The sequence below is a fragment of the Carassius carassius genome, chromosome 48 (assembly GCF_963082965.1).
Source record: "Carassius carassius chromosome 48, fCarCar2.1, whole genome shotgun sequence".
Taxonomy (NCBI): domain Eukaryota; kingdom Metazoa; phylum Chordata; class Actinopteri; order Cypriniformes; family Cyprinidae; genus Carassius; species Carassius carassius.
Window position 1 is genome coordinate 4,904,393 of NC_081802.1, and position 23,917 is coordinate 4,928,309.

The 23,917-nt window shown below is 38.5% G+C and overlaps 2 protein-coding genes across 2 annotated transcripts; both read right to left on the bottom strand.

The window, feature by feature from the left end:
* Positions 1-282: 282 nt before the first annotated feature.
* LOC132131958 (protein shisa-5-like) lies at positions 283-22,909 on the bottom strand. The gene is made up of 7 exons (XM_059544158.1): positions 22,844-22,909; positions 6,016-6,080; positions 5,702-5,864; positions 4,239-4,298; positions 3,520-3,644; positions 879-1,073; positions 283-797 (listed from the first exon to the last, which is right to left on the bottom strand). Exons 2-7 carry the CDS (start codon positions 6,074-6,076, stop codon positions 655-657), a joined length of 747 nt encoding a protein of 248 aa, XP_059400141.1. The 5' UTR covers positions 6,077-6,080; positions 22,844-22,909; the 3' UTR covers positions 283-654.
* Positions 20,978-22,925, bottom strand: LOC132131369 (protein shisa-5-like). Its single transcript, XM_059543392.1, has 4 exons — positions 22,757-22,925; positions 22,382-22,544; positions 22,150-22,162; positions 20,978-21,305 (listed from the first exon to the last, which is right to left on the bottom strand). Exons 1-4 carry the CDS (start codon positions 22,815-22,817, stop codon positions 21,057-21,059), a joined length of 486 nt encoding a protein of 161 aa, XP_059399375.1. The 5' UTR covers positions 22,818-22,925; the 3' UTR covers positions 20,978-21,056.
* Between the last annotated feature and the right edge of the window lie 992 nt (positions 22,926-23,917).

A 23,917-nucleotide genomic window follows, 5' to 3' on the forward strand; every position in this document is an offset into this window, starting at 1 on the left:
AGAACGTCAGTGGGACTCATGACATAATTGTGAAAATTTTGTGACACTCATTGTTATTCAAACACAGTTGCATTTATACCCTCAAAGGAAAAAAAAAAAGTAAAACTTGCTGACACTTTCTTTAAATAGAATCACACTTCCTGCCATTTGAAATTTAGGAAAAAAAACATTTGTGGTCTACATAAAACTTAATATGAAAACTCAATAACAGAATTACATGAGCTGTAACTAAGGAATATTAACTAACAAAAATAATTAAAATAATCTTAACATAAATTGTCTTTTTAGTATATTTAATTTTATATTGTATATTAGTGTATACCAGAATAATTAATACCGAAGGCAGAAAACCCTAATAAAAACTTAAACTGCATTTTTTTTTAAATGTGTGAAACTATTTTCACTCATTGCTTGTACATTTTCATGTAAAACTTTCTATAGTAATCTTTGTTTTATTTATTTTTTACAAAAATGAAAGAAATTGAAATAAAACTAAATAACTAAAATTAAAAACGGTAATAACCCTGACCATAGCACATCAAATAGTCTTGTATAATGCACATTCTTACTGCCTTGCGAAAGTGCGTCAAACTCAATGACTCAGCAATGACTGATTTGACACACGGTTGCGGTTTAGTAACCGGTGTTTGGTGGCTACATGTAGGCGGGGTTGTAAGCCGGCTGTTTCGATGTCTCTGAAAGCATAGGAGCATGAACCGGCTGGGCAGGCGGCTGCATGGGGTACATGGCCTGGCCTCCATTATATGCACCCTGAATAGTGGGATATCCAGGACTCGCTGGAAACAGTAAAAGACACTAGTTACTTTCACAGAAAAGACTACTATATAGTCTGTCTATCCAGTACTAGGTGTTCTTACTGGCCATGTCATACGAGGGTGGGGGTTCTGGTGCATTTGACTGTCCCTGATACGGTCCTGTCTGCATAGGCTGACCCCAATAACCTGGTTGAGTCGGCAGTGGTTGGTATTGTGGGTACTGGCCTCCCTGCATTACAGGCTGTGGCTGAATGGATTGTGTATTCATGACTGTAGTTACATGTGTTTGTACCGCAGCTGTGGAAAAAAAAAACAAGACAGAAATCAATTAATTCAATAATTAGCATCCTGAATCATTTATAAACCCTATTAATGGAACAGTTCACCCAAAAATAAACATCTGCAGAACATTTACTCGTCATGAAGAATGTAGAGGAGTTCGTTTCTTTATCAGAACAGATTTGGAGAAATTTAACATTACATCACCAGTGCATCCTCTGTAGTGAATGGGTGCCGTCAGGATGAGAGTCCAAACAGCTGATAAAAACATCACAATGATCCACAAGCAGTCCACAGCACTCCAGTCCATCAGTTAATGTTTTGTGAAGACAAAAGCCACACGTTTCCAAGAAAAAAATCTATCAAAGACATTTTTTACTTTAAACCATCGCTTCTGGGCAAAATTAACCATAACAGCATTTTCTCCTGTAAAAAAGTCCAAAGTCTCACATCAAAATCCACCAACATATTGGTTTAGAACTTGTAAACAATGATTGGTCTGTGCAAGAGCTTTTCTTTGGTTACACTTTCATTATAAGTGTATTCTTAAGGAATTATAATGAATACATAATGCATTATAAAAAGCCTTATAATATGTTGTATCATCTCATGAATATTCATAAGAACAGTTTTAATATACTATAATATTAACTTATTTGTGGTTATAGCTTTTAAGAGAATGATGATTTATAACACAATGAACATGTTGCATCCACATTTACGATGGATTATAATATATAAAGTCTCATATCTTGCCATTTGTTCTGATGCTACTTAAAGCGGTCAAAGACCAATTATAAGTAGTAGTTATAATAATAATAACAGTAAAGAAATTCTCTCAAACAGCCATAAGATCAGATATCAGATCAGATGAATGTTTGACACATGTGCTTTGAACTATTTTATAATGTATTATGCATTCATTATAATTACTTTTTTTTTTACTGGAGATAGCAATATTATGGATAGAGGACTTGCATTTTGGCCAAAAGTGACAAATTAAAGTTATAAAGCATCTTATTGATTGATTTGTTTCTTAACATTTTAGCCTCACTAGTTAATGGACTGGAGTTGTGTAAACTACAGGTGCATCTCAATACATTAGAATGTCATGGAAAAGTTCATTTCTTTCAGTAAATCAACACAAATTGTGAAATTCATTTACTAAATGAATTCAGTGCAAACAGACTGAAGTAGTTTTAGTCTTTGGTTCTTTTAATTCTGATGATTTTGGCTCACATTTAACAAAAACCCACCAATTCACTATCTTAACAAGTTAGGCCAATAAGTAATTTTTTAGTTTTTTTTCACATTTTTAGTGAATTGCTAGCCTTCTGTAAAGTATGATCATTTACTGTACATCCTTTTGCTTTAATTACTGCCTCAATTCTGCGTGGCATGGAGGTGATCAGTTTGTGGCACTGCTGAGGTGGTATGGAAGCTCATCTGCATTTTTTGGTCTCTTGTTTCTCATTTTCCTCTTGACAATAGCCCATAGATTCACTCTGGGGTTCAGGTCTGGTGAGTTTGCTGGCAAGTCTAGCACACCAATACCATGGTCATTTTACCTTGGACTTTGGACTACTGGGCAACAGACCAGTTCTTCTATTTAGTCCAGGTAAGACACCTCTGAAGTTGTCTGTGGTTCAGCAAATTCCTCGATACGTCTGTGTGTGGTGGCTCTTGATGCCTTGACTCCAGCCTCAGTCCATTCATTGTGAAGTTCACTCAAATTATTGAATAGATTTTACTTGACAATCCTCATAAAGCTGCAGTTCTCTCGGTTGGTTGTGCATCTTTTTCTTCCACAGTTTTCCTTCCACTCAACTTTCGGTTAACATGCTTGGATACAGCACTCTGTGAACAGCCAGCTTCTTTAGCAATGAATGTTTGTGGCTCCTTGTGAAGGGTGTCAGTGATTGTCTTCTGGACAACTGTCAGATCAGCAGTCTTCCCCATGATTGTGTAGCCTAGTGAACCAAACTGAGAGACCATTTTGAAGGCTCAGGAAACCTTTGCAGGTGTTTTGAGTTGATTAGCTGATTCGCATTTCACAATATTCTAATTGGTTGAGATAGTGAAATTGTGGGTTTTTGTTAAATGTGAGTAAATACCACAATTAAAATAACCAAAAACTTAAACTACTTCAGTCTGTGTGCATTGAACTTTATTTACACAAGTTTCATAATTTGAGTTGAATAACTGAAATAAATGAACTTTTCCACAACATTCTTATTTACTGAGATGCACCTGTACTTGTGGATCATTGTGATGTTTTTATCAGCTGTTTGGACTCATTTTGACAACACCCATTCACTGCAGAGGATTCGGTGGTGAGGCAGTGATAAAATTTCTCTAAATCTATTCGGATCAAGAAACTAAATTCATCTACATCTTGAATGGCCTGAGGACAAGTACATTTTCAGTTTTTGTTAAAGTATTTCATTAACTCTTAAACACTTACGTCTGGGTTTTACGCATGTTTGATAGATACAGCAGCAGGGGCAGCAGCAGCAGCAGATGAAGAAAAAGATGATGAGGACCACAGGCCCTACTATTGATACAGTAATGGCAATACTGTATTTGCTGCTGGACAGATAAAAACATGAAGTTACAAGCATTAGAAATAGCATATTCTAGTATATTTGATCTATAATTGAATCTATAAATCTTATTTATATTAAAATGTTACTAATTAACATTTTATTTTTTGATTAATTTAATGCAACCACTCTGGTTTCAATAAAACACACTGGTTAGTTTGCTTTGTGCTTAGATTAGATTATTAAAAACATAATATCATTATAAACAGTATTATCAAATCAGGTTTCAAACCATCACTATTGGGTCAATATTGAAAACATTGCCAAAAAAAAAAAAAAAAAAACATTTGTTCCTTTAAAATATTTCTTAGAACAGTTTTTAACTCCTTTGATCAAGCCCCGTCTTGCCTGGGTCGCCACGTTAACACCCTCAAAAATGTAGAAGTCGCATCATACTACTTCTCTCCTGCCTTAGCTTTAAATTGACAAAAACAATGCAAAAACAAACAATGCAAACATAACAAAAACAAGACATTTCAGTGAAAAAACTACAACCTCAGAAGATATTATTAAGGATTAATTAAAGGATATTAAAGGATTAATTCACCCAAAAATGAAAATTAACTTGTGTTTTACTCACCTATGAAGCATCTCAGGCAGTGGTGGGTCATCAGTGCCAGCAGGGCCTTCTCTGCTTGCCCTATAAAAAATAAAATTTTGTAAAAAAAAATATTATTTAGGTATCATTTTCATTTGTGTAATGTCCACAAAATGACCTATGATTAGTTTCGTTGAGGTCGAACTGGAAGGTCCTACATTAAAAAAAGACTGTAATAACCGGGCCAGTACTACAGATAATGCTTCCCTTTTGTTCAAAGTCATCGAATCTGATTTGTAATGAGCTTTAGTAACAGTTAGTAAACCAAACACAAAATGAAGCCCAGGCCTGGTCGTCTCTCGTCCTTCACTGTCGTCGCTCTTCTTTTATATCCTTCTTATCTCCTCCGTGGGACTCGAGACTGGTGAGTGTCACAGGTGTCGCTCATTTCCAATCACCCCACCGGCCTCGCTCCATTCCCACGGCTCTCAGCCCAGCCCCACTCATCACATAGCCCAATTTGGCAACACTGCATCCATCGTTAAGTTGGGAATTTCCAAGCCACTGTCACAGGTGCCTCTACACCAGATCTGCCTTTATCCAATGCGCTCTTTTGCAAACAAAAGAGGAATAACTGAAGGATAAACTACTTCAACTGAATTCACTAACAATGGTTTTGTGCGCCATTTTAAAGAATGCATCAATGAGTGGCTAACAGCTAGCATAAAAAGTTATTTGGCCATGTTTATTTTTTTAATACGAGTAAAGGGACATGGAATGACAGACGAACTGACTTTATTTACAAGTGACAGGTGAGTGCTTTATTATTTGCCGAGTATTGATTCATGCACATTGTTATGGAGGTGTAAGTGGTGGTTGATAATACTGTGGTGGGGTGTGTGGATGTCCAGCATTTGTACAGTTCTGCTGCTGTGAGCGCGTCGTCATTTTAGAGTGACGTGACTGTTCGTAGTGAATCATGTATTGATGGATTACTTTTACTGATCCATGTAGGGAAATTTTCTCTGAATTTAACCCACCCCCATCTAGTCTACTGTTGAAATCATTGATCAGCTGTCATTGTCGTTGAGAGCCTGTGTGCTGCATAATACGCAAATTAAATGCATATGGCATAGTAGCTTTTACAGAGGTGTGTAAGATAGATGTGTAAGGGTATGTAGTTAATAGTTGCTTACTGAAGGCCCTGACAGGATAACTTTTAATATTAATCAGACTGGATTCGTCTGAAAGAAGAAAGTCACATACACCTAGGATGCTTAGAGGGTGAGTGAAACCCTAAATCTCCGGATTGTACAATGTCTCAGTTCACAGATTTATCAGTAGATCACAGCTATGGATGATGACGGAAATTAAAGCATTAACTGATCCAAATATATATGTAATTTCTTAAGATTTAAACCATTTTGGTTTGGAATTACGTGAGGGTGTATAAAAAGTAACTTTTGGGTCTCACGGACAATTGTGTTAAGAAAGAAAATCCTTACATAGTGCACAAATCTTGCACATGATCGGATAACTTCGAAGATTCAGAGGAGCAGCAGTATCTGTTATCGCAGCTTCCACAGCAGTGCTCCCAAATCCCGCAGTTAATCGAAGATCTGTACACGTTATCACTGGTGAAGTAGCTCTTACAGACATCTCCAAAACCTAAAAGAACAATATGGACCTTAAAACGTGAACATCGTTTAAAAAGTCCCGATAAATCAAGTGCTGTATAAATGATTTTTGTACTTGGCGCCATCCGTAAACCGCCCAAATGCATGTTTAAAGTGTTTCTTTAATTTTGTAACAAACTTACCGTCTGTTACCGTGAATAAACCCGCAGACAGGAACAGAAGAACCGCTGAGGCGGACGCCATCGCGCTGCTCTTCCTCTTCAACTAACTTCTCTTTGATGCTCACAGTGGGCGTCTAAATTTGGGCTGGGAAAGAAGAATCGATTCCGAGGCGTTGGGAATTAAGAGTCGATTCCAAATCGACTCTTGTTTATGATTTTTTTCAAACACAAACCGCGCCCATGTAGCCGATTTCATTTGTCAACAAGAAATAAAGTTCAAACTAAATAAATGGATCCAGTCGTGAAACAGAGAGTATGATTTAGAGTAGGATGAATACTTCAGCATTGTGTAGGCAATCAGCGACTGACCCAACGAAATCTAAAATCGTGTGCATGAGTCTGTTCCTGAACAAAATGCTTTTAGAATTTAACAGGAATTTTAGCTATAGTTTTATGATCCTGGATTAAATATATGTATATCCCTATGTATCTACCCACATACATAAGTGTATGTATACGTGTGTTTCGCAATACGTATAATTCGATTCTTGGAATCGATTCTTTCGATTCCAGAAACAAGAATCAGGAATTGGAATCGATTCCAAAAAATCCGGAATCGAACAGCACTAGTCTAAAGAACCATACATACAGACGGTTGGTATGGGAACGCCCCCGGGAACGCCCCGTCACGTGATGTGAATTTAGCCCGTGGGGGAAAACATTGCCTTGGTGACAATTGAAATACACGGGACAATCATGTCGAAGAGCTGCTGTGTCGTTATCTGTACCTCCAATAAACTAACAATTATGAATTGAAGTTTTACATCCTTCCTAATAAACATACAGAACCGGAAAGGAGGACAAAATGGCTACAAGCAATAAGTTCTGAGGATGATCAAGGGAAGTTTTGGAATCCCAAGACTAAGCATGTGTATGTGTGCAGTCGGCATTACATCATCATAGGCATGCTACGTTAACAGTGTGTACATTATTAACGTTATCAAAACTGTGTAAGGTTGTTTCAGAAAGTGGTATGCATATATAATTATCCTTATCATTCCCTTCCCTTCCCTTGAGCAAGGCACCGAACCCCCAACTGCTAATACAGATCAGTGATTTGTATTCAGAACGTTGCCCTATGTAAAACAGAGGAGGGTACATTATTGCATATGTTTTGGACTTTTTCTGAACTTAAGATTTATTAGAGAAATATAATACAAACTATTGACAAAATTACTAATGTTAAGCTTCCATATGACCCGAGATTTGTATTATTGGGGGATGAATCAATTCTTCAAACTGATCAAGGGAAGAATTTAAATTTACCGTACATTGAGTGCAGGTGTTTTTATATCACTTTATTTCTGAAAGACACCGACTTCAGAAAAATTTATGTCATTTTAATTCAATCTTGCATGTAATGTCTGATAAATGTCTGGGAAAAAAAGGTGTTTTTTTTTTTTGTTTTTTTTTGCAAAAAGCTGCTGTGTGTGGAGCTGTTCCCGGAGAAACCTTGATCTGTACCACTCCAACAGCGACTCCTGCTGGCAAACAATGAGTTTGCATCGGTTTTGATACATATAGCCAGTGGCGGCTCCTGCCAGTTCTTTCGGGGGGGGGGGGGGGGGGGGGGCACGTTTGCTCGATTAATGAGGATAGTTCACCCATTCAATTGATATATTAACAGCTAGTTAAAGATGTAAAGGGAACTGAACTACTATAGGATTAATTAAAAATAAACTAACATTAGGAATCAATCTCTTGCTCTCCTTATGTTTTTATATGCATGTTAACAGCAGCAGCAATTGAAGACTGACACCAGGACGTGGTTTTCCAAAAAAAAACGTTTTACTTCGATTTCAATAAGAAGGTTTAATAAGAAATAACGTTAATTGAAGTCACATAAATCACTGTTTACACAACTCGCTTATATTACTGCTCATTTATATCACATTCCTCACTTACATTACACTGCTTACTTATTTTTTCCCCTTACATTACACTGCTCCCTACTTATCCATATGCATCTTTGCTTTTTCGTGTTTTTTCACCTTCTCCGAGAGATGATGCATTTCGGTGACACCTGTAGTTGTCCATACAATGTCCGTCATGCTCTCGCGATGTAACAAAATGCAGCTGTAAATTTGCAGAATAAAGCGTCAGCTACTTCGCAGCCGGTGTTCTGACAAATAATGCTACCTATCAGATTATGCTACCAACACTGTATTTATCATACTGTAAGGGTAGGTTTAGGGTTGGGGTAGGTGTACATGTTAATAAAGCCTCACACCTTATTAATATCATGCATGAAGCAAAATCTGATAGGTAACACTTTTCGCTATCGAATTATGCTACCATTGGTTTTAATGGGAGGTAGCATTTTTCGACAAGGCAGCACAAATCGACAGAACACCGGCTAGCCTTTTTCTCTGCTCATACCACTTCCTCGAAAATACTTGTTTATACGACCTCCCGCCCTTTGTAGATACTTGTTTGATGTTTAAATTTGGTCTTGGTTGTCCTAATTCTTTAATTGCCAATTTATCTTTATTGCTACAACGAATGAATGGTATTTCTTTCAGTGACACGATATTAATCTGCGCTGAGGTAACGTTCGCCGTGATGTTGATCAAGTTCAGCTGACAACTGAATTTGCATAGCTGTCCCCGTCTGTTTTTTTTTTGTTTTTGTTGTTGTTTTTTTCACATTTGATAAAGATATTAAAGTAGTTTTTAATTTTTTCCTTGTTGTTAAAATTAAAAATAGATAAATAAATAAATAAATAAATTATAAATAAATATTATTGGATGTCACTGTTCCCACCAGTAGTTGCACAAGTTAAGGTTACGCACGATGACGAAAGCACGTTAGGGCGAGCCCTCCCGGAACTCATTGAGATTGCATTGCAGTGGCTGCAGTTCGAAAAAAAAGATCTTTGAATGGAAGTCTATTGAGAGCACTCTGGGCAATTCAGTTTGACAGAAATCGCCCAAAAAGGGGCGGTACTACACAGAACGCGACTCGACGCTGATTTGACTATTTAGAGGCAGCAAAAACAGTCTAGAATAGTGAAAGCTAGCGTAACACTGTGCTTGAAAAGAAAAAAAAAATCCCTCTCTTTCCTTTGGTGGTGCGTCGCCCAATCGCCCAAATGGAGAAACCGCCACTCCATATAGCACTTTATAAATAAATTCAACTGTATAACAGTTTCACTGCAATTCATGTTATTATGATATAATTAAATAAAAAAATAAAAAATTTGCATAATTCATATCTGTACATAGTAAATGCATGCAAGCATGTTCTAGTACTCCCTAAAATAATATAATTATAAGACTGAATATATTATGTCTAATATATAAATGTAAACTAATATATAGTTACAAGTCTGAATGTATAAATGTATATTTGAATATAAATTTATAAATTTGAACATACAGACATAAATCTGAACATATAAATATAGATTATGAATATAATAACAGTAAATATTAATATATATTTATAAGTCTGAATATATATTAGTAAATCTGAATATATAAATGTAAATTGTGAACAAAGTTAATCTGAATATAAAGTCATAAATCTGAATAAAAGGAAATGAATCTGAAAATATGTATAAATCCTGAATATATAAATGCAATTATGCAGATAATTAATAATTATATTCAGTAGCTTCTTCTAGTTTTCTTAGTGATGTATAGTGCCCGTTTATCAGGAAGTGACGATTTTGTTCTTTTTTTGTCACGGTTCATGTATTCACTATCTCTCTTTTGTCTTGCGTGCTGTTGTGTGTGTGTGTGTGTGTGTGTGTGTGTGGGCGTGATCACTGATCAGCGATGATCAGCAGCGCCAGCTGGTTTCAATTGTTTGTCCCTATATAAGTTCAGTAACTGGTGTTTCATGTTGTCAGATCGTTGTTTTCTCCCCGGTGTGCTCCCGTGCTGTTCCTGTGTCCTTATTCCTGCCTAGTCTTCCTGTCTTCGTCGTTCGTTGTTGGATCGTCTCGCAACACTGGATTACACTACTTCACGTGGATTACTCACTCACCGGGATTCAAGGGATCGTCACTGGATCGAGCACCACCACCAGCTGTCCACCGAAGTCCCTGCGTCATCCACCATCAGCCTTGTGTCCGCCGCCTGTGTCTCCTGTGTTTGTGCTCGTTATTCTGACCTTGCTGTTATCAATAAATACGCCTTGCATTTACATCCTGTGTCTGTCATACGTTACATCTTTGACTCTTCGGATGGAAACGTTGCTTGTTCGAAAATGTTTTGTGCGATTTATTCCAATTTTGCACATAAGTTATTCGCAACTTTGGATGGAAACCCGTCAAGACCATGTGATGATAGGATGAATTCAAGACAACGGACTTTATAACGTGAACATCGTTTAAAAAGTACTGATAAATCAAATGCTGTATAAATGATTTTTGTACTTGGCACCATCGGTAAACCGCCCAAAAGCATGTTTAAAGTGTTTGTTTTTTTTATATTGTAATAAACTTACCGCCTGTTACCGTGAATAAACCCACAGGCAGAAGCAGGAGAACCGCTGAGGTGAACGCCATCGCGCTTCTTTTCCTCTTCAACTAACTTCTCTTGATGCTCACCAGTGTTGCCAGATTGGAAATGCCCAAGTATCGTACCAGAAGTTCAAAATTATTGTATTTGGAAGAAAATTATCGTACACGAGTCAAAAGAGTTATTTATCTATTATAAACCAACAACATTTTGACACGACCTGCAAATTAACACAATAGATAACAAGGCTTATTGTTGGACGGAAGCAGTGAGACAAAATACTATCCCATTATTTTCAGTGACTGTCTGCGTCGCGGCGCATATTAAAACATATAAAAATGATTTTTAACACTTGCTTCGTCGCATCCAGTGAAGAAGGAATTTAGCTGTTTCTGCGTGGTTTTAGTAAAATGTACCACATCTGAGCCGCTGTCATCGGAATCCTGCGTGTTGCCAGATGTTGAAGGGGTTCTTGCTGTCATGGACCGCAACTAGTGCAGGGCACCCTCCTGCATTCTTAAAACACCCTCAGGTGCACACGAACGCATTTAGTGTCTGTAATGAGCCGATTTCGTGTATGAGTAAAGAAGCCCTATGACTGCAACTACCATCATTTAAATTTTCATAAAATTCTGAAATTATCGTACATTACGGGATTTTTTCATTATTGATCGTACATCGTACAGAGGTAAAAATTATCGTACAAATACGATAATATCGTACGTCTGGCAACACTGATGCTCACAGTGTTACCAGATCAGCTCGTGCCTCGTGGGCGTCTAATGAACCAGTTTAGTCTTTGTCCCCTTTTTTCTTTAATCAACGTCACGCAAGCACTGGGGAGTGGCTTTTACATTGAATTACCCCCTGGGCGAGAAAGAAATAATGTATTTTATTATAACAATATATCCTCCTTTTTCATGTCATCACATTTTTTTAGAGCATAATAAATAGTAAAAAAAAAAACTTGTGGAAACTAGGACAGTTGTTTTAAAAAAATAAAATGACATGAAATTATATGTAGGCAAAAACAATGTGATTTTTTCAATCATCAATAACTTTTTGGGTTTCAGGATTTTTTGTAACCAAAATGTGTATAAAGATGATTCTCAACTAGGTTATAAAAGATATAATGGAATTAATTGATTCACGATTTTACTTTATGCAGTATGTGGGTAAAATGGCCATAAAATTAATATTCTCATTCAATGCAATATATCTATACACTGTATCTAATTAGAATATTAATGTGTTCTTGGAGCAACATTTAATGAAAAAAGAAGTGTAATAATTTGAGTAATAATTGGCAACATTTTAATAATAACATCTAATATTTCATAGGAATATCGATGTATAATTTATTTCCATATTCACTTGTTGTGTCTCCCAAAATCCCTGATAAACATGATTTAAGTCCTCATGTCCTCTTAAGTGGACGTGTATGAAATCAATGCGCTGTTCTGTAACAGAAAATAATTTTTTGATTTGAAACTGTCACGGTTGGTAAACCGTGATCTCTGGGTTTTGCACTTTGTGGGTGAAGTCTGTGTGTTACGCGTCAGCACTGATTAGTTTGTGGGCGTCTCCGTTAATTGTCATCAGCAACAGCTGTCAATCATTACTCATCCCTATATATTGGCTTGTCTAGCGTCTTGTGTTCGTGAGAGCGTTGTTTCATGTTTGTAACCTATGCCTTGCTTTGTTGTGTGTTTCTGCATTGGATGTCCGTGTCTCCCCGGAGCCCCGTCCACTACCTAGTGATGGCAAAATCGAGGCCTCGTGAACCAATGAAACAGTTGAACCAAATGTGCCATATTGTTTCGAGGCTTCGAATCAATCCGACACCCGTCTCAACGGTGACACCTAGTGGTCACTTGCAGGTGTTGATCTGAAACAACCTTGACGAGCCATTAAAAAAATGTGTTGTTTTTTTATTATTATAATGTTCTAATATGTGAAGCTTGTAACCTATAGGCTCCTCAGTGTGCATAATGTTATTTTGGTCATGAAAAATGAATATTAATAAAAGAAATCAAGCCACAATGTCTCACTTTTTTAGAGATTTTTATTCAAAAATATTAATTTATCTGCTGTGAAAGGACTTAGCCTACTTCTTTTTTTACAGATAATTTCTCCAGCCTTTGAAAAAATCCTCTCACAAGGGACACTTGTTGCTGGCATACACAGATATTTTTTTGCAAGGACATACAAATGAGGAAAGATTACTGCTCTCTCTTTCCAGTAAGTTAGTGGATCATGAGTTCTGGGCAAATACGCATCGTTGATGTATTTTTTCACTTCCACTGTGGCATCAGCTGTAGCATTGTGTATCATCTTGGTTTGATGGATGCGAGTATCAAAAAGTTCCCATAAACTGTCCTGTGTTTCTACTGGTGTTGATGTTGATGGTGATGGTGATGGTGATGATGATGATGATGATGGGTGTGATGTTGACATTTCTGGGTCTGAATAAAAATGAAAACAGCAATTAGTAACAAATCCTAAACTGACGGCATATACGAAGGATATATTATATTACATGATTCAGATTACATAACATAACACAAACTGAAACTGCTCACCAGGATTTGTGTTTGAACGCATCAGTGAAGCACACTCCAGTATGATATGCTTTTCAGCTTCCTGGGCTTTGGCAGCATTTCCAAATGCCACATTTTTGAACCTTGGGTCCAGCAGTGTAGCCAGTGCCAAGGCTCTAAAACTCTCATAACCTCCACATCTGGAGTGCAGACCTTCTTGCAGATGTGAGCCTATGAGCCAAAACAGGAGAAACACATATTTATAATAATGACAATAATATGACAGTTATGGCCAATCACATGGGTAGTATGGTCATTGTGGCCTACCTAATTGAAAAGTTGATTCCTGCGTTGCATTTCCTTTTTTTCTGTGCAAGCTTGTGCTGCAACATCCTGTACAGTGGTATAAGCTTTGAAGCAGACACTCTCTTTTCCTCTGACATCTCTGTTGTTGCGAGTTTGAATGGTTGCAGTATTGACAATGATTGTTCAATAATGTCATAATCAATACTTGTCAGGGGAGCAGTATCATTGTTTAAGTAGGAAAGTGCAGCAGCCACTGGTTCACGTTGGTCATACAAGCGCTGTAGCATGTCAAATGTGCTGTTCCATCTCGTGTCAACCTCCTGTATCAGTTTCAGAGTTGGTCTTCCCATCAAGCTCTGCATCTCCACAAGCTTGTCCTTTGCTTTGCAGCTGGATCTGAACAACCCCACTATCTTTCTGGCCTTCTGGCGTATTTCATTGATGACTGGGGTTTGATCTAGTGCCTTTTTCACAATCAAATTTAAAGTATGAGCAAAACATGGGACATGGCGAAGGTGGAGTAGCTGGGCACTTAGGATCATGTTAGATGCATTGTCAGTCACCATGCACTGAACTTTGGAGGTTATTCCCCACTCAGCCATTAGCAAGGCTTTAGCCTCCATGAGATGCTGGGCTGTGTGGGTTTGGTAAAACCTCCTTACACCCAGTGCAACAGTTGCCATTTTTGCCTCTGGTGTTATGTAATGGCAAGTCACACCAAGATATCCATCCATATTAATGGAGGACCACATGTCAGCTGTAAGGCTAACAAATTCGGCCTTTTGTAGGTCCTCCATTGTCTTCTCCTTGGCTTTGTTGTACTTTTCGCTGACCATTATTTTAAGCACCTTCCGGGATGGGAGGACATAGCTTGGATCAAGCTTGTTCACAAATGCCCTGAATCCCTCATCGTCCACGATGGTGAAGGGCTGCAGATCCTTCACCACCATGTTTATAAGAGCCTCATCCAATTCCCTCTGTCTGACTTTTAAAAGAGAAGACAAAACATACTTTCAGACAAATACATTGGAAAAATACAGCTTCAATTAGTGCACATCTATTAAAAGTATAGCCTACTGGTTCATTATTTGGAAACCTTCCAGTGTTTATAATCAGTGCTTTATATAACTTATAAACTTTATAAACAGTGTCCCAAAAGGTTGTAATTATATTTCAATTATAATTATATCCCAAACAATGCATACCTTGCTTAGATGGCCCAGCAGTGTCAGTAGCAGGCCTAGGTACAGGGGGAATGCCATCCTCTGCACCCTGCAAAATGGCAGGATGAATGCTCCTCAAATGGCGCATCATGGATGATGTATTTTTGCAGTAGGCTAGCTGCCGATCACAATACACACATCTCACTTTATTTGGGGGTTCTAAATGGAAATGCTCCCACACCACAGATGTACGGCATCTCTTCTGGGGAGCTTCCATTTTATCTATCTATCCAAATCTATCTATCTATATATGAATCGATCTATGTATCTAGATATGTATCTTTAATCTATGTATCTATATATGTATCTATCTATAATATATGTATTTATATATGTATCTATAATCTATCTATATATGTATCTATCTATAATATATGTATTTATATATGTATCTGTAATCTATCTATATATGTATCTATCTATTAATCTAGCTGTCTATATATATTTATATCTATGTATCTATTAATGTGTCACTATATGTATACTCTGTCTGTCTCTAGCCTCTCAGTCAATGTGTTGTGTAAATTTAAATGTAAGTCTAAATTGCCTATAACTAATCAAATCGCACTATGTCACTATATCACCAAAAATCCGCTATCTCAAAGTCAAACTCCTCTCACAAAAACCCACGAGGTCAAAATGCGTTTATTTCACTTTTATACAGATGTGCGATTGTGTGGTCTGTTCCCGACCGTTCCAATCAAACGCTGATTCGGCGGACCACACCTGCTGAAACAATTAGTGAAACACTTCGAGGCTTCGTTTGGTCATAGTCACGTGACATGGGTGTTTCGAATCACGCTTCGGATCAGTGTTTCGACACATCTGCGCTTCGGGATCTCACAAAGCTTCGGAACGACTGTTTCGCTTCAGCCATCCTTACCACTACCAAGCAACACCACTTACCTTCGGTTCGCTTCCCCACAGTTTCTGTGTCACCCTCTCCTGCTGCCAACTCACCTCCGCCTTCCGGATTCGTCATTCCTCACCACCATCTTGGACTGTGCATTCCTCCCAGCGTTATTTGTGTCTCAGTTTTGTATTGTCTTATTGTCTTCATTAAATCTCATTAATCTCGCACTTGCTTCCCGCCACTCCTTCACCCAGTCGTTACAGAAACCCCATAACGTTTTGAGGTAATGTCTGAGATGTTTTTTTATGAAATACAGTTTTAAAAGTAGTCCGATTTAAATTATAATTACACAGATTTGGGAAATTTCCATTGGCTTATTACAGGGCCTAATGTTAACCCAACTGATGGAAATTAATAATAACTGAACTTGTAACAGTTTTGTTGCAAAGCACAATATTATGGTGAAATAAGATCATGTGTTTTATTTAGTTAAAAATGAATTATTGTTGTATAAGCACAGCAATAATAGCAAAAATGCTAACAAATGCAGGGCTTTTGTGGAGAGCCTGAATAGCTCTGAGGACCAAACTTGGCTCCTCTAGAGTGGGGTCACCAGGAGGACTCTGTGCTTGTCTTCCCTGACTCGTCTGATGACCTGAGGGATCAGAGCGATCGGGGTAAAAGTGTAAGTTGTGGGCCAGCGCATTTGAGTCCTTTGAAAAATAGGTTGGGCAATAAGAGTTGCCTTCTGAGGTGAAGAGGTCGACCTCTGCCTACCCGAAGATCTCCCAGATTCTGAGAACCATCTGGGGGGACATTGCTCCAGGATAGAATGTCTGCTCCCAGATTTGTTCTGCCAGGTATATGTGTTGCATTGAGCTATCACAGCTGGGTAATGCCCATTCCAAGAGGCGATTTGCCAGTGCGCAGAGGCAGTTGGATGAAAGGCCGCCTTGGTGATTTATGTAGGACACCACTGACATGCTATCCCCTTCAGGAACGCCTGAAGGGGCTCGTTCCACTGCCAACATCTCGAGGCAGTTGATGTGGTGATGGCTCTCCTCATGTGACCGTGAGCCGAAGGCTGGTCTGCCCTTGCACAAAGTGCCCTAACCCAACATAGACGCATCTGTCGAGAGCACCGTCCTTCTGGAAACTGCCTGCAGAGGTATTCCACAACTGAACCAAACAGGGTTCATCCAAGGTTTCAAGGCTGCCAAACAGGCCTAATTGACCTTGATGCGAAAGCAGAAGTGCCGCCAAGTGTGAGGTTGGACCCGGAGTTTTAGCCAGTATTGCAGAGTCTGCATTCATAGAAAAGGTTTAACCCGTGGAAACGCGGGGGTCTCCGGGTGAACTGCAGTGAGTGGTGGCCGTGGCGGGACTTTGCCCCTTCCTCTTTCTTCCCAAAGGATCAGGAAGATTTTGGAGGGGTCGAGTCCAGCACAATCTTTGGCCGGGACCTTGTCATTTTTGGAAGGTAGCATGCTTAGCAGGGCGAGCTCGCCGATGCTGCTCCTTAGGGGTGCTGCCTGGGAGGTAGAAGGGGCAGGCTTGCTCTAATGCTGAGGGCGACTCGAGGCAGAGGCTGATCTGGAGTGTTTGGGAAGGAAGTGTCACATGGCCTGGGATGACTTCTGTGCTGCAGTGAAACGCTCAGTGAACCCATCTACAGGAGGCCCGAAGAGACTGGTTGGAGAGACTGGGGCATTGAAAGTAGAAAGTGAAAGTGACGTGACATTCAGCCAAGTATGGTGACCCATACTCAGAATTCGTGCTCTGCATTTAACCCATCCAAAGTGCACACACACACACTGTGAACACACACCCGGAGCAGTGGGCAGCCATTTATGCTGCGGCGCCTGGGGGCAGTTGGGGGTTCAGTGCCTTGCTCAAGGGCACATAAGTCGTGGTATTGCCGGCCCAGGATTCGAACCCACAACCTTAGGGTTAGGAGTCAAACTCTCTAACCACTAGGCAACGACTTCCCCAGAAGTTGAGAAAGGCCACTTCGTCTTTCTCCTTGATCTCCATCAAGTTGAGCCAGAGGTGGCGCTCTAGCACAATCAAGTTGGCCATGGATCGTTCGATGGCCAGGTCCATGGCTTTTGTGGCTTGCAGGGCCAAATCCATGGTGATGCGGAGGTTGTGCAAGGCAGGTGTGTCACAACCAGACTTGTCTCATATTGAGAGAACGTGGAAAGCTTGGCGTCCATCACAGCTCAGCTCTCTCATCGGAGAGGGTGATGCACGCGGGTGCTGAGCAGGCGTGGGCTCACCCAAGTCTGGGCACTGAGCCCCTCTACCCCACTGTCTCTTCCTAGCTGGCTCGCGGGAGGAAGAAGACAGGAGGGCATTCATTGTAGAAAGCAATCCATGAGCGCAGAGAGGCAAGACTCATGCCCATTTTGGCGGGTTTTGGCGCACTGCATCGCCACAGGCTCACGTAGCTTTGCAACACCGTCATTGGTTCAAAAAGTTTTCCAGTTTGAACCAATGGCAGTGCAGTTGCACTGCAGTATTGAAAAAGTCTTCAGCATCGAGGGAAATTAAGCTTTTCCTCATACGCAGTATGAGTGAAGTATCCAAAGGCAACTTGAGTTATACCCACCAACTAACCCTTCGATTAAAAGTTGCATACCTTTATCTTTAGCTCATTTCTCCTCTTCTTCTTTTCCTTTTTTTCTAAATTGGGCACCTGATGGCTTTGACCTTTTCCTGTCCATCTCTGTGTTTATTTGGCACTGGACAATTAACAGATTTCCCATCAAATACTGTCACGACCAGAAGTCAAGACTAAACCAATTTGCCTGAATTCGAGTTCAGACTGCACGATTTTCAAAGTAGTCGGGTCACTGTTCTTTTCACACTGCATCACTATCTTGGCAAGCATTGGTTCAAATATTTAACATGCCAAATATCCCATGGCTGTCTGCGAATTATCACTTGCGTGAACGAGCACCGATTTGCCTGTGATTTTGGGCATTTGTCGGCAATTTCTCAAAAACCTGTCTGCGAGCAAAAATCAGGGCTAACATTTTGCAGTCTGAACTCAGCGTTAGTGACCACATAATCATTTTGTTTTACCTACTTTTATTAGACATTTCACGCAAATCAGAAAAACAGAAATCTTTTCTGTATTAATAATATTATGAATGAAATGTGTGTTATCTGGAATGGTGGAGGTGTGACTGACTTTAGCCCACTAATTCCATTAGAGTATTGCTCTATACAGTGGACCAGTGAAGAACCTTAATCTTTAAGAGTATATCCAAAATATACAATAAAAACAGTCTTAAGATGGTGCAAGATTGTTTAATCACATGGAGAGCAGTTCAGTTTAAGATTTCTGCTATTTATTCGCCGTAAGTCTGAAGTTGGCCAGTGACTGGTTGATTTATTTGGTAGAATAATGTTCAAAAACTACGATAAAATTGTACAAAGGATTGTTTTCACAGTTAGAGAAGATGCATTAACTTTTGACCATTAAACAATTAGTTTAAGATGCCATTTATTGACTATTAAACAAAAGGCCATACAACAAAAGGTGTCAAAACACTGAGAGCAAATCTGGTTAAAATGAAGAGATACAAACAAACAGTGGGTAATGACTAGAGTATTGAAAGCAAGTTTAAGCTAAATTGAAGCAACAATACTTTTATTCTCAACACAATCTTTCCAGAGTCTGTAGAAGAAGCGGGGGAATGTGAAACCCTCTACAATCCAGAGTTGATAACTGGCCATTTGTGTGTGTGGTGGTGTGTGGGTGTGTGTATGTGTGTAGTGGGGTTTTAACTGGTCTCTGGTGAATCCACGTAATAAGGGTTGTATAGCGGGTGAAGTGAGGTGTGGTCTGTGAGAAGCGCTGGTTGAAGCGGTGCTTGTAGAACGTACATGATCTGATCTTCATCATATGCAGCCTGACTGAAGGGAGTAGAAAACTGATCTGCTGGAAAACAATAATCAGTTGTTCAGTAATTAAAAATAGGATTGACCCCCCCCCTTTATTTCTCATGTAATGTAAAGTTTCTTTTTTTGTTGTGTGAGTCAGTCACACCATCTCACCCACTGTCACCACAATCATGTTCTCAAAAGCTAACACATGGCTACGTAATGATTTATTCTTGGCATGTGAACAAATAGTTCTGCGACAATAAAAAAGAAGTTTAGGTAGTTTAAGCTTCCACATATTTTTGCTCTTGACTTCCACTCACATTTTAGGTGGCTCCTATTTGTGATCCTGGAGTACAAAACCTTAAGTCTTAAGTCAATGGGGTATATTTTTAGCATTAGCCAAAAAAAATATTGTATGGGTCAAAATTATCAATTTTTCTTTTATGCTACCGTAAATATATCAAAACTTAATTTTTGATTAGTAGTATGCATTGCTAAGAATTCACTTGGACAACTTCAAAAACGATTTTTTCCGTATTTATATTTTTTTGCACCCTCATATTCCAGATTTTCAAATAGTTGTACCTCAGCCTAATATTGTCCTATCCTAATAAACCGACTTTATTCTTTGTAAAACAGGTAGATGTTTGCAGATCTTACCAGCCTCCAGATACTATATGGTCTCAGTCTATCCAGTACTAGATGTTCTTACTGGCCACGTGATACGAGGGTGGGGGTCCTGGTGCATATGACTGTCCCTGATATGGTCCTGTCTGCATTGGCTGACCCCCGTAACCTGCTTGAGTCGGCACTGGTTGGTATTGTTGGGATTGGACTCCCAGCATTATAGGCTGTGGCTGAATGGATTGTGTATTCATGACTGTAGTTACATGTGTTTGTACCGCAGCTGTGGAAAAAAAAAACAAGACAGAAATCAATTAATAATTAGATTTTGTTAGCCCCCTGAATCTTTTATAATCCCCATTAATGGAACAGTTCACCCAAAAATAAACATTTGCTGAACATTTATTTGTCATATATTTGACATGAGTTTGTTTCTTCATCAGAACAGATTTGGGGAAATTTAGCATTACATCACCAGTGATCCTCTGCAGTGAATGGGTGCCGTCATAATGAGAGTCCAAACAGCTGATAAAAACATCACAATGGTCCATAGTCTACACGACTCCAGTCCATCAGTTAATGTCTTGTGAAGACAAAAGCCACGTTTCCACGAAACAAATCTATCAAGACATTTTTTTTACTTTAAACCATCGCTTCTGGACAAAATTAACCATATTTCCTGTGAAAAAGTCCAAAATCTCTCATCAAAATCCACCAAAATATTTGTTTAGAACTGTTTTGACTATTTTCACTTGTAAAAAATTATTGGTCTGTGCATATTTCTCTCCTGATTCAGACAAGGCCCTTTTTTTTACTGAAGATAGCAATATTATGGATAGAGGATTTGCATTTTGGCCAAAAGTGACAATTTAATGTTATAAAGTGTATTAATGATGGATTGACTTGTTTCTTATAAAGACATTTTAAGCCTCACAAGACATTAGTTGTGTAGACTATACTTGTGGATCATTGAAATGTTTTTATCAGCTGTTTGGACTCTCATCCTGATGGCACCCATTCACTGCAGAGGATTCAATGGTGAGCCAGAAAATGAAAAAAAAATATATATATATATTTTCTGATCAAGAAACAAAACTCATCTACATCTTGAATGGCCTGAGGACAAGTACATTTTCAGTTTTTGTTCAAGTATTTCTTTAACACTTAAACACTTATGTCTGGGTTTTCTGCACGTTTGATAGATACAGCAGCAGGGGCAGCAGCAGCAGGTGATTAACAAGACGATGAAGACCACAACCCCTGCTATTGATAAACCAATGGCAGTTCTAATGTTTCTGCCACTGGACAGATAAAAACATGAAGTAACAAGCATTAGAAAAAGCATCTTCTAGTATATTTAATCTGTAATTTAATCTAATAATAAGTTATTAATTACCATTTCATTTATTAAAAACATCAATATCAAATCAGCATCCATAATTAAAATTGCAATATTGCCACTAAAAAAATTGTGTATGTATGAAATATGTTACAACATTTTTTAACTCCGTCTTGCATGGGCCAGGTTAACCCCCTCAAAAATTTAGAAGTTGTATTTAAATCAACAATTTGACTAAGATCTAAAACAGATATAAAATATAAAATAATATATTTTACTGAATGCGTAAGCTTTATTTGACGACTTTTGGAGTGTTGAACTGCAACACCCCTGACAACAACGACATAGCTTGGAATAGCAAGGATCATTTTTGATATAACTCTGACTGGATTCATCTGAAAGAAGAAAGTCACATTTATTTTTAAACATTTATTAGAGGATCAACCCTATGAGATGAAACATCTCGTTTTCATGGGGGTCCTCAGGATCATATCCAACAACATAAGAACAACAGAGTAGATACAATAATTTTTTTTTCAAAACCTTAGTGCACGCACTCACACACACTCACACACATTCACATGCGCCATTACGGACATGCACACACACACCAGCTCTCATTATCACCACCCATGTCAAATGGAGTAAAGTAAACCACATTGGTTCACAAACTGTGGTATGTATACCACTTAAACATTTTATTGTATTTTAAACCCCTTTTAAGTAAAACCTTTTTAATCTAGGACTCAGTAAAAGTCACGCGTTTTAAGAGGGGTATTTGATGTGAGATGTTTGAGAACAACTGATGTAACATATTGCATATAACACAATAATCCCAAATATAACTGACAAAGTTAACATCACTACGTATATACACACAAACATAACATGATGCCTAATCTGATATGCTAAAAACGTAGACAAGTATTCTGCAGATATGTTTACAGAGCAGTTCGGAACAGAGGAAAATATCTATGTCATTTTGGTTTGGAATTACGTGAGTGTGTATAAAAACTGTAATTTGTAATTTTTGGGTCTAATGGACAATTGTATTAAGAAAGAAAAGGCTTAAAAATCCTTACATAGTGCACATTGTTTGATCATAATCGGATAATCTTGAAGATTCAGAGTAGCAGCAGTATCTGTTATCGCAGCTTCCACAGCAGTGTTTCATAAACCCGCAGTTTTCCGAAGGCATATACTCGTTATCGCTGTTGAAGTAGCTCTCACAGTCATCAAAAAAACCTAAAAGAACAGTAGAAAATGCGACAAATTTCATAGAAGACCATACGATTATATGATAAATTCAAGAGAATCAATAGAACGGAATTTATAACGTGAACATCGTTTAAAAGTTAAATAAAAAAATATTTAATAAATAAAAAAAGTTTTGCAGCCATCGGTAAACCACTCAAATACATGTTTAAATAGTTTATTTATTTTTGTTGCAAACTTACCGTCTGTTACTGTGAATAAACCCACAGACAGGAGCAGGAGAACCGCTGAGGTGAACACCATCGCGATTCTCTTCCTCTTCAACTAACTTCTCTTGATGCTCACAGTGTTACCAGATCAGCTCGTGGGCGTCTAATGAACCAGTTGTAGACTTTCCCCCTCTTTTTTGTTATCAACTGTAGTTTATATTTGTTCAGTACCTTTCTATTATATGTTGGAAATCAATAAAACAAAATAATAAAAAAGGAAAGATGAAGAAAAAATAAAAATATTTATAAAAACATGTTTTATATTACATTAGTTTTTATGAAATGGAATTAGGTAGTCTGAATTTGGAGTGCTGTAACTCTTAAAAATAAAGGTTACAAAAGGGGATTTTCTTAGCAATGCCACAGAAAAACCATTTTGGGTTCCCTAAATCATTTTTATAGATATAATATTTAGAGAACACCTTTCTCCTGTCACAGTTATGGATTTCTGTTCTTTCTGAGTTTACTTATTTGGTCATGTTCCTTTTCTTGTTTATTTAATTAATTAGCCCCACACCTGTTTCTGTTTCCCACTGATTACTTTACCAGTGTTTAAAAGTCTATGTTCTCCGTGCATTATTCCTTTGTCCACTATTGATGTTCGATTATTTGGATTAATGTTTGGATGTGCCCTTTTTTCTCTTGTGGATCATTAAAAGAACTATTTAACTATCTCCTTCGTCGTGCGCTTTGATTTATTCTCCAGTACATGTGACAGAATAGCGTACCTAAAAAGTGAGTTCAGCTGCGTTTTTCTTTATTTTTTCTTCTGTTTTTCCCCTCTCCCAGTATGGCCTTACCAGCTGTCCAGCTCCTATACCCTGGAGCAGTTGAACCGTTCGCTGGAGGACCACACCAAAGGACTTCATTGATCTGGCGTGTCTTACCCACTTCCCAGACCGCTCGCTCTGTGTTTTTTATTACACCGGCCTGAGCGAGCGGTGTTAGACACACGCCTACCAGCGAACGGTCCCAAAGAGGATTTTGCCACTTTCGTGCAGTAGGTGCTGAAGAATAATAAGGAATCCCTGTTCACCATCTGCCCCGCTGAGGAGGATGTCTCCAGCCCTGCTCCCGAGCCAGAGACCAGCAAGCCTGAATCTCCTGTGTCTCTGCTGGTTCCATCCAGCCCAA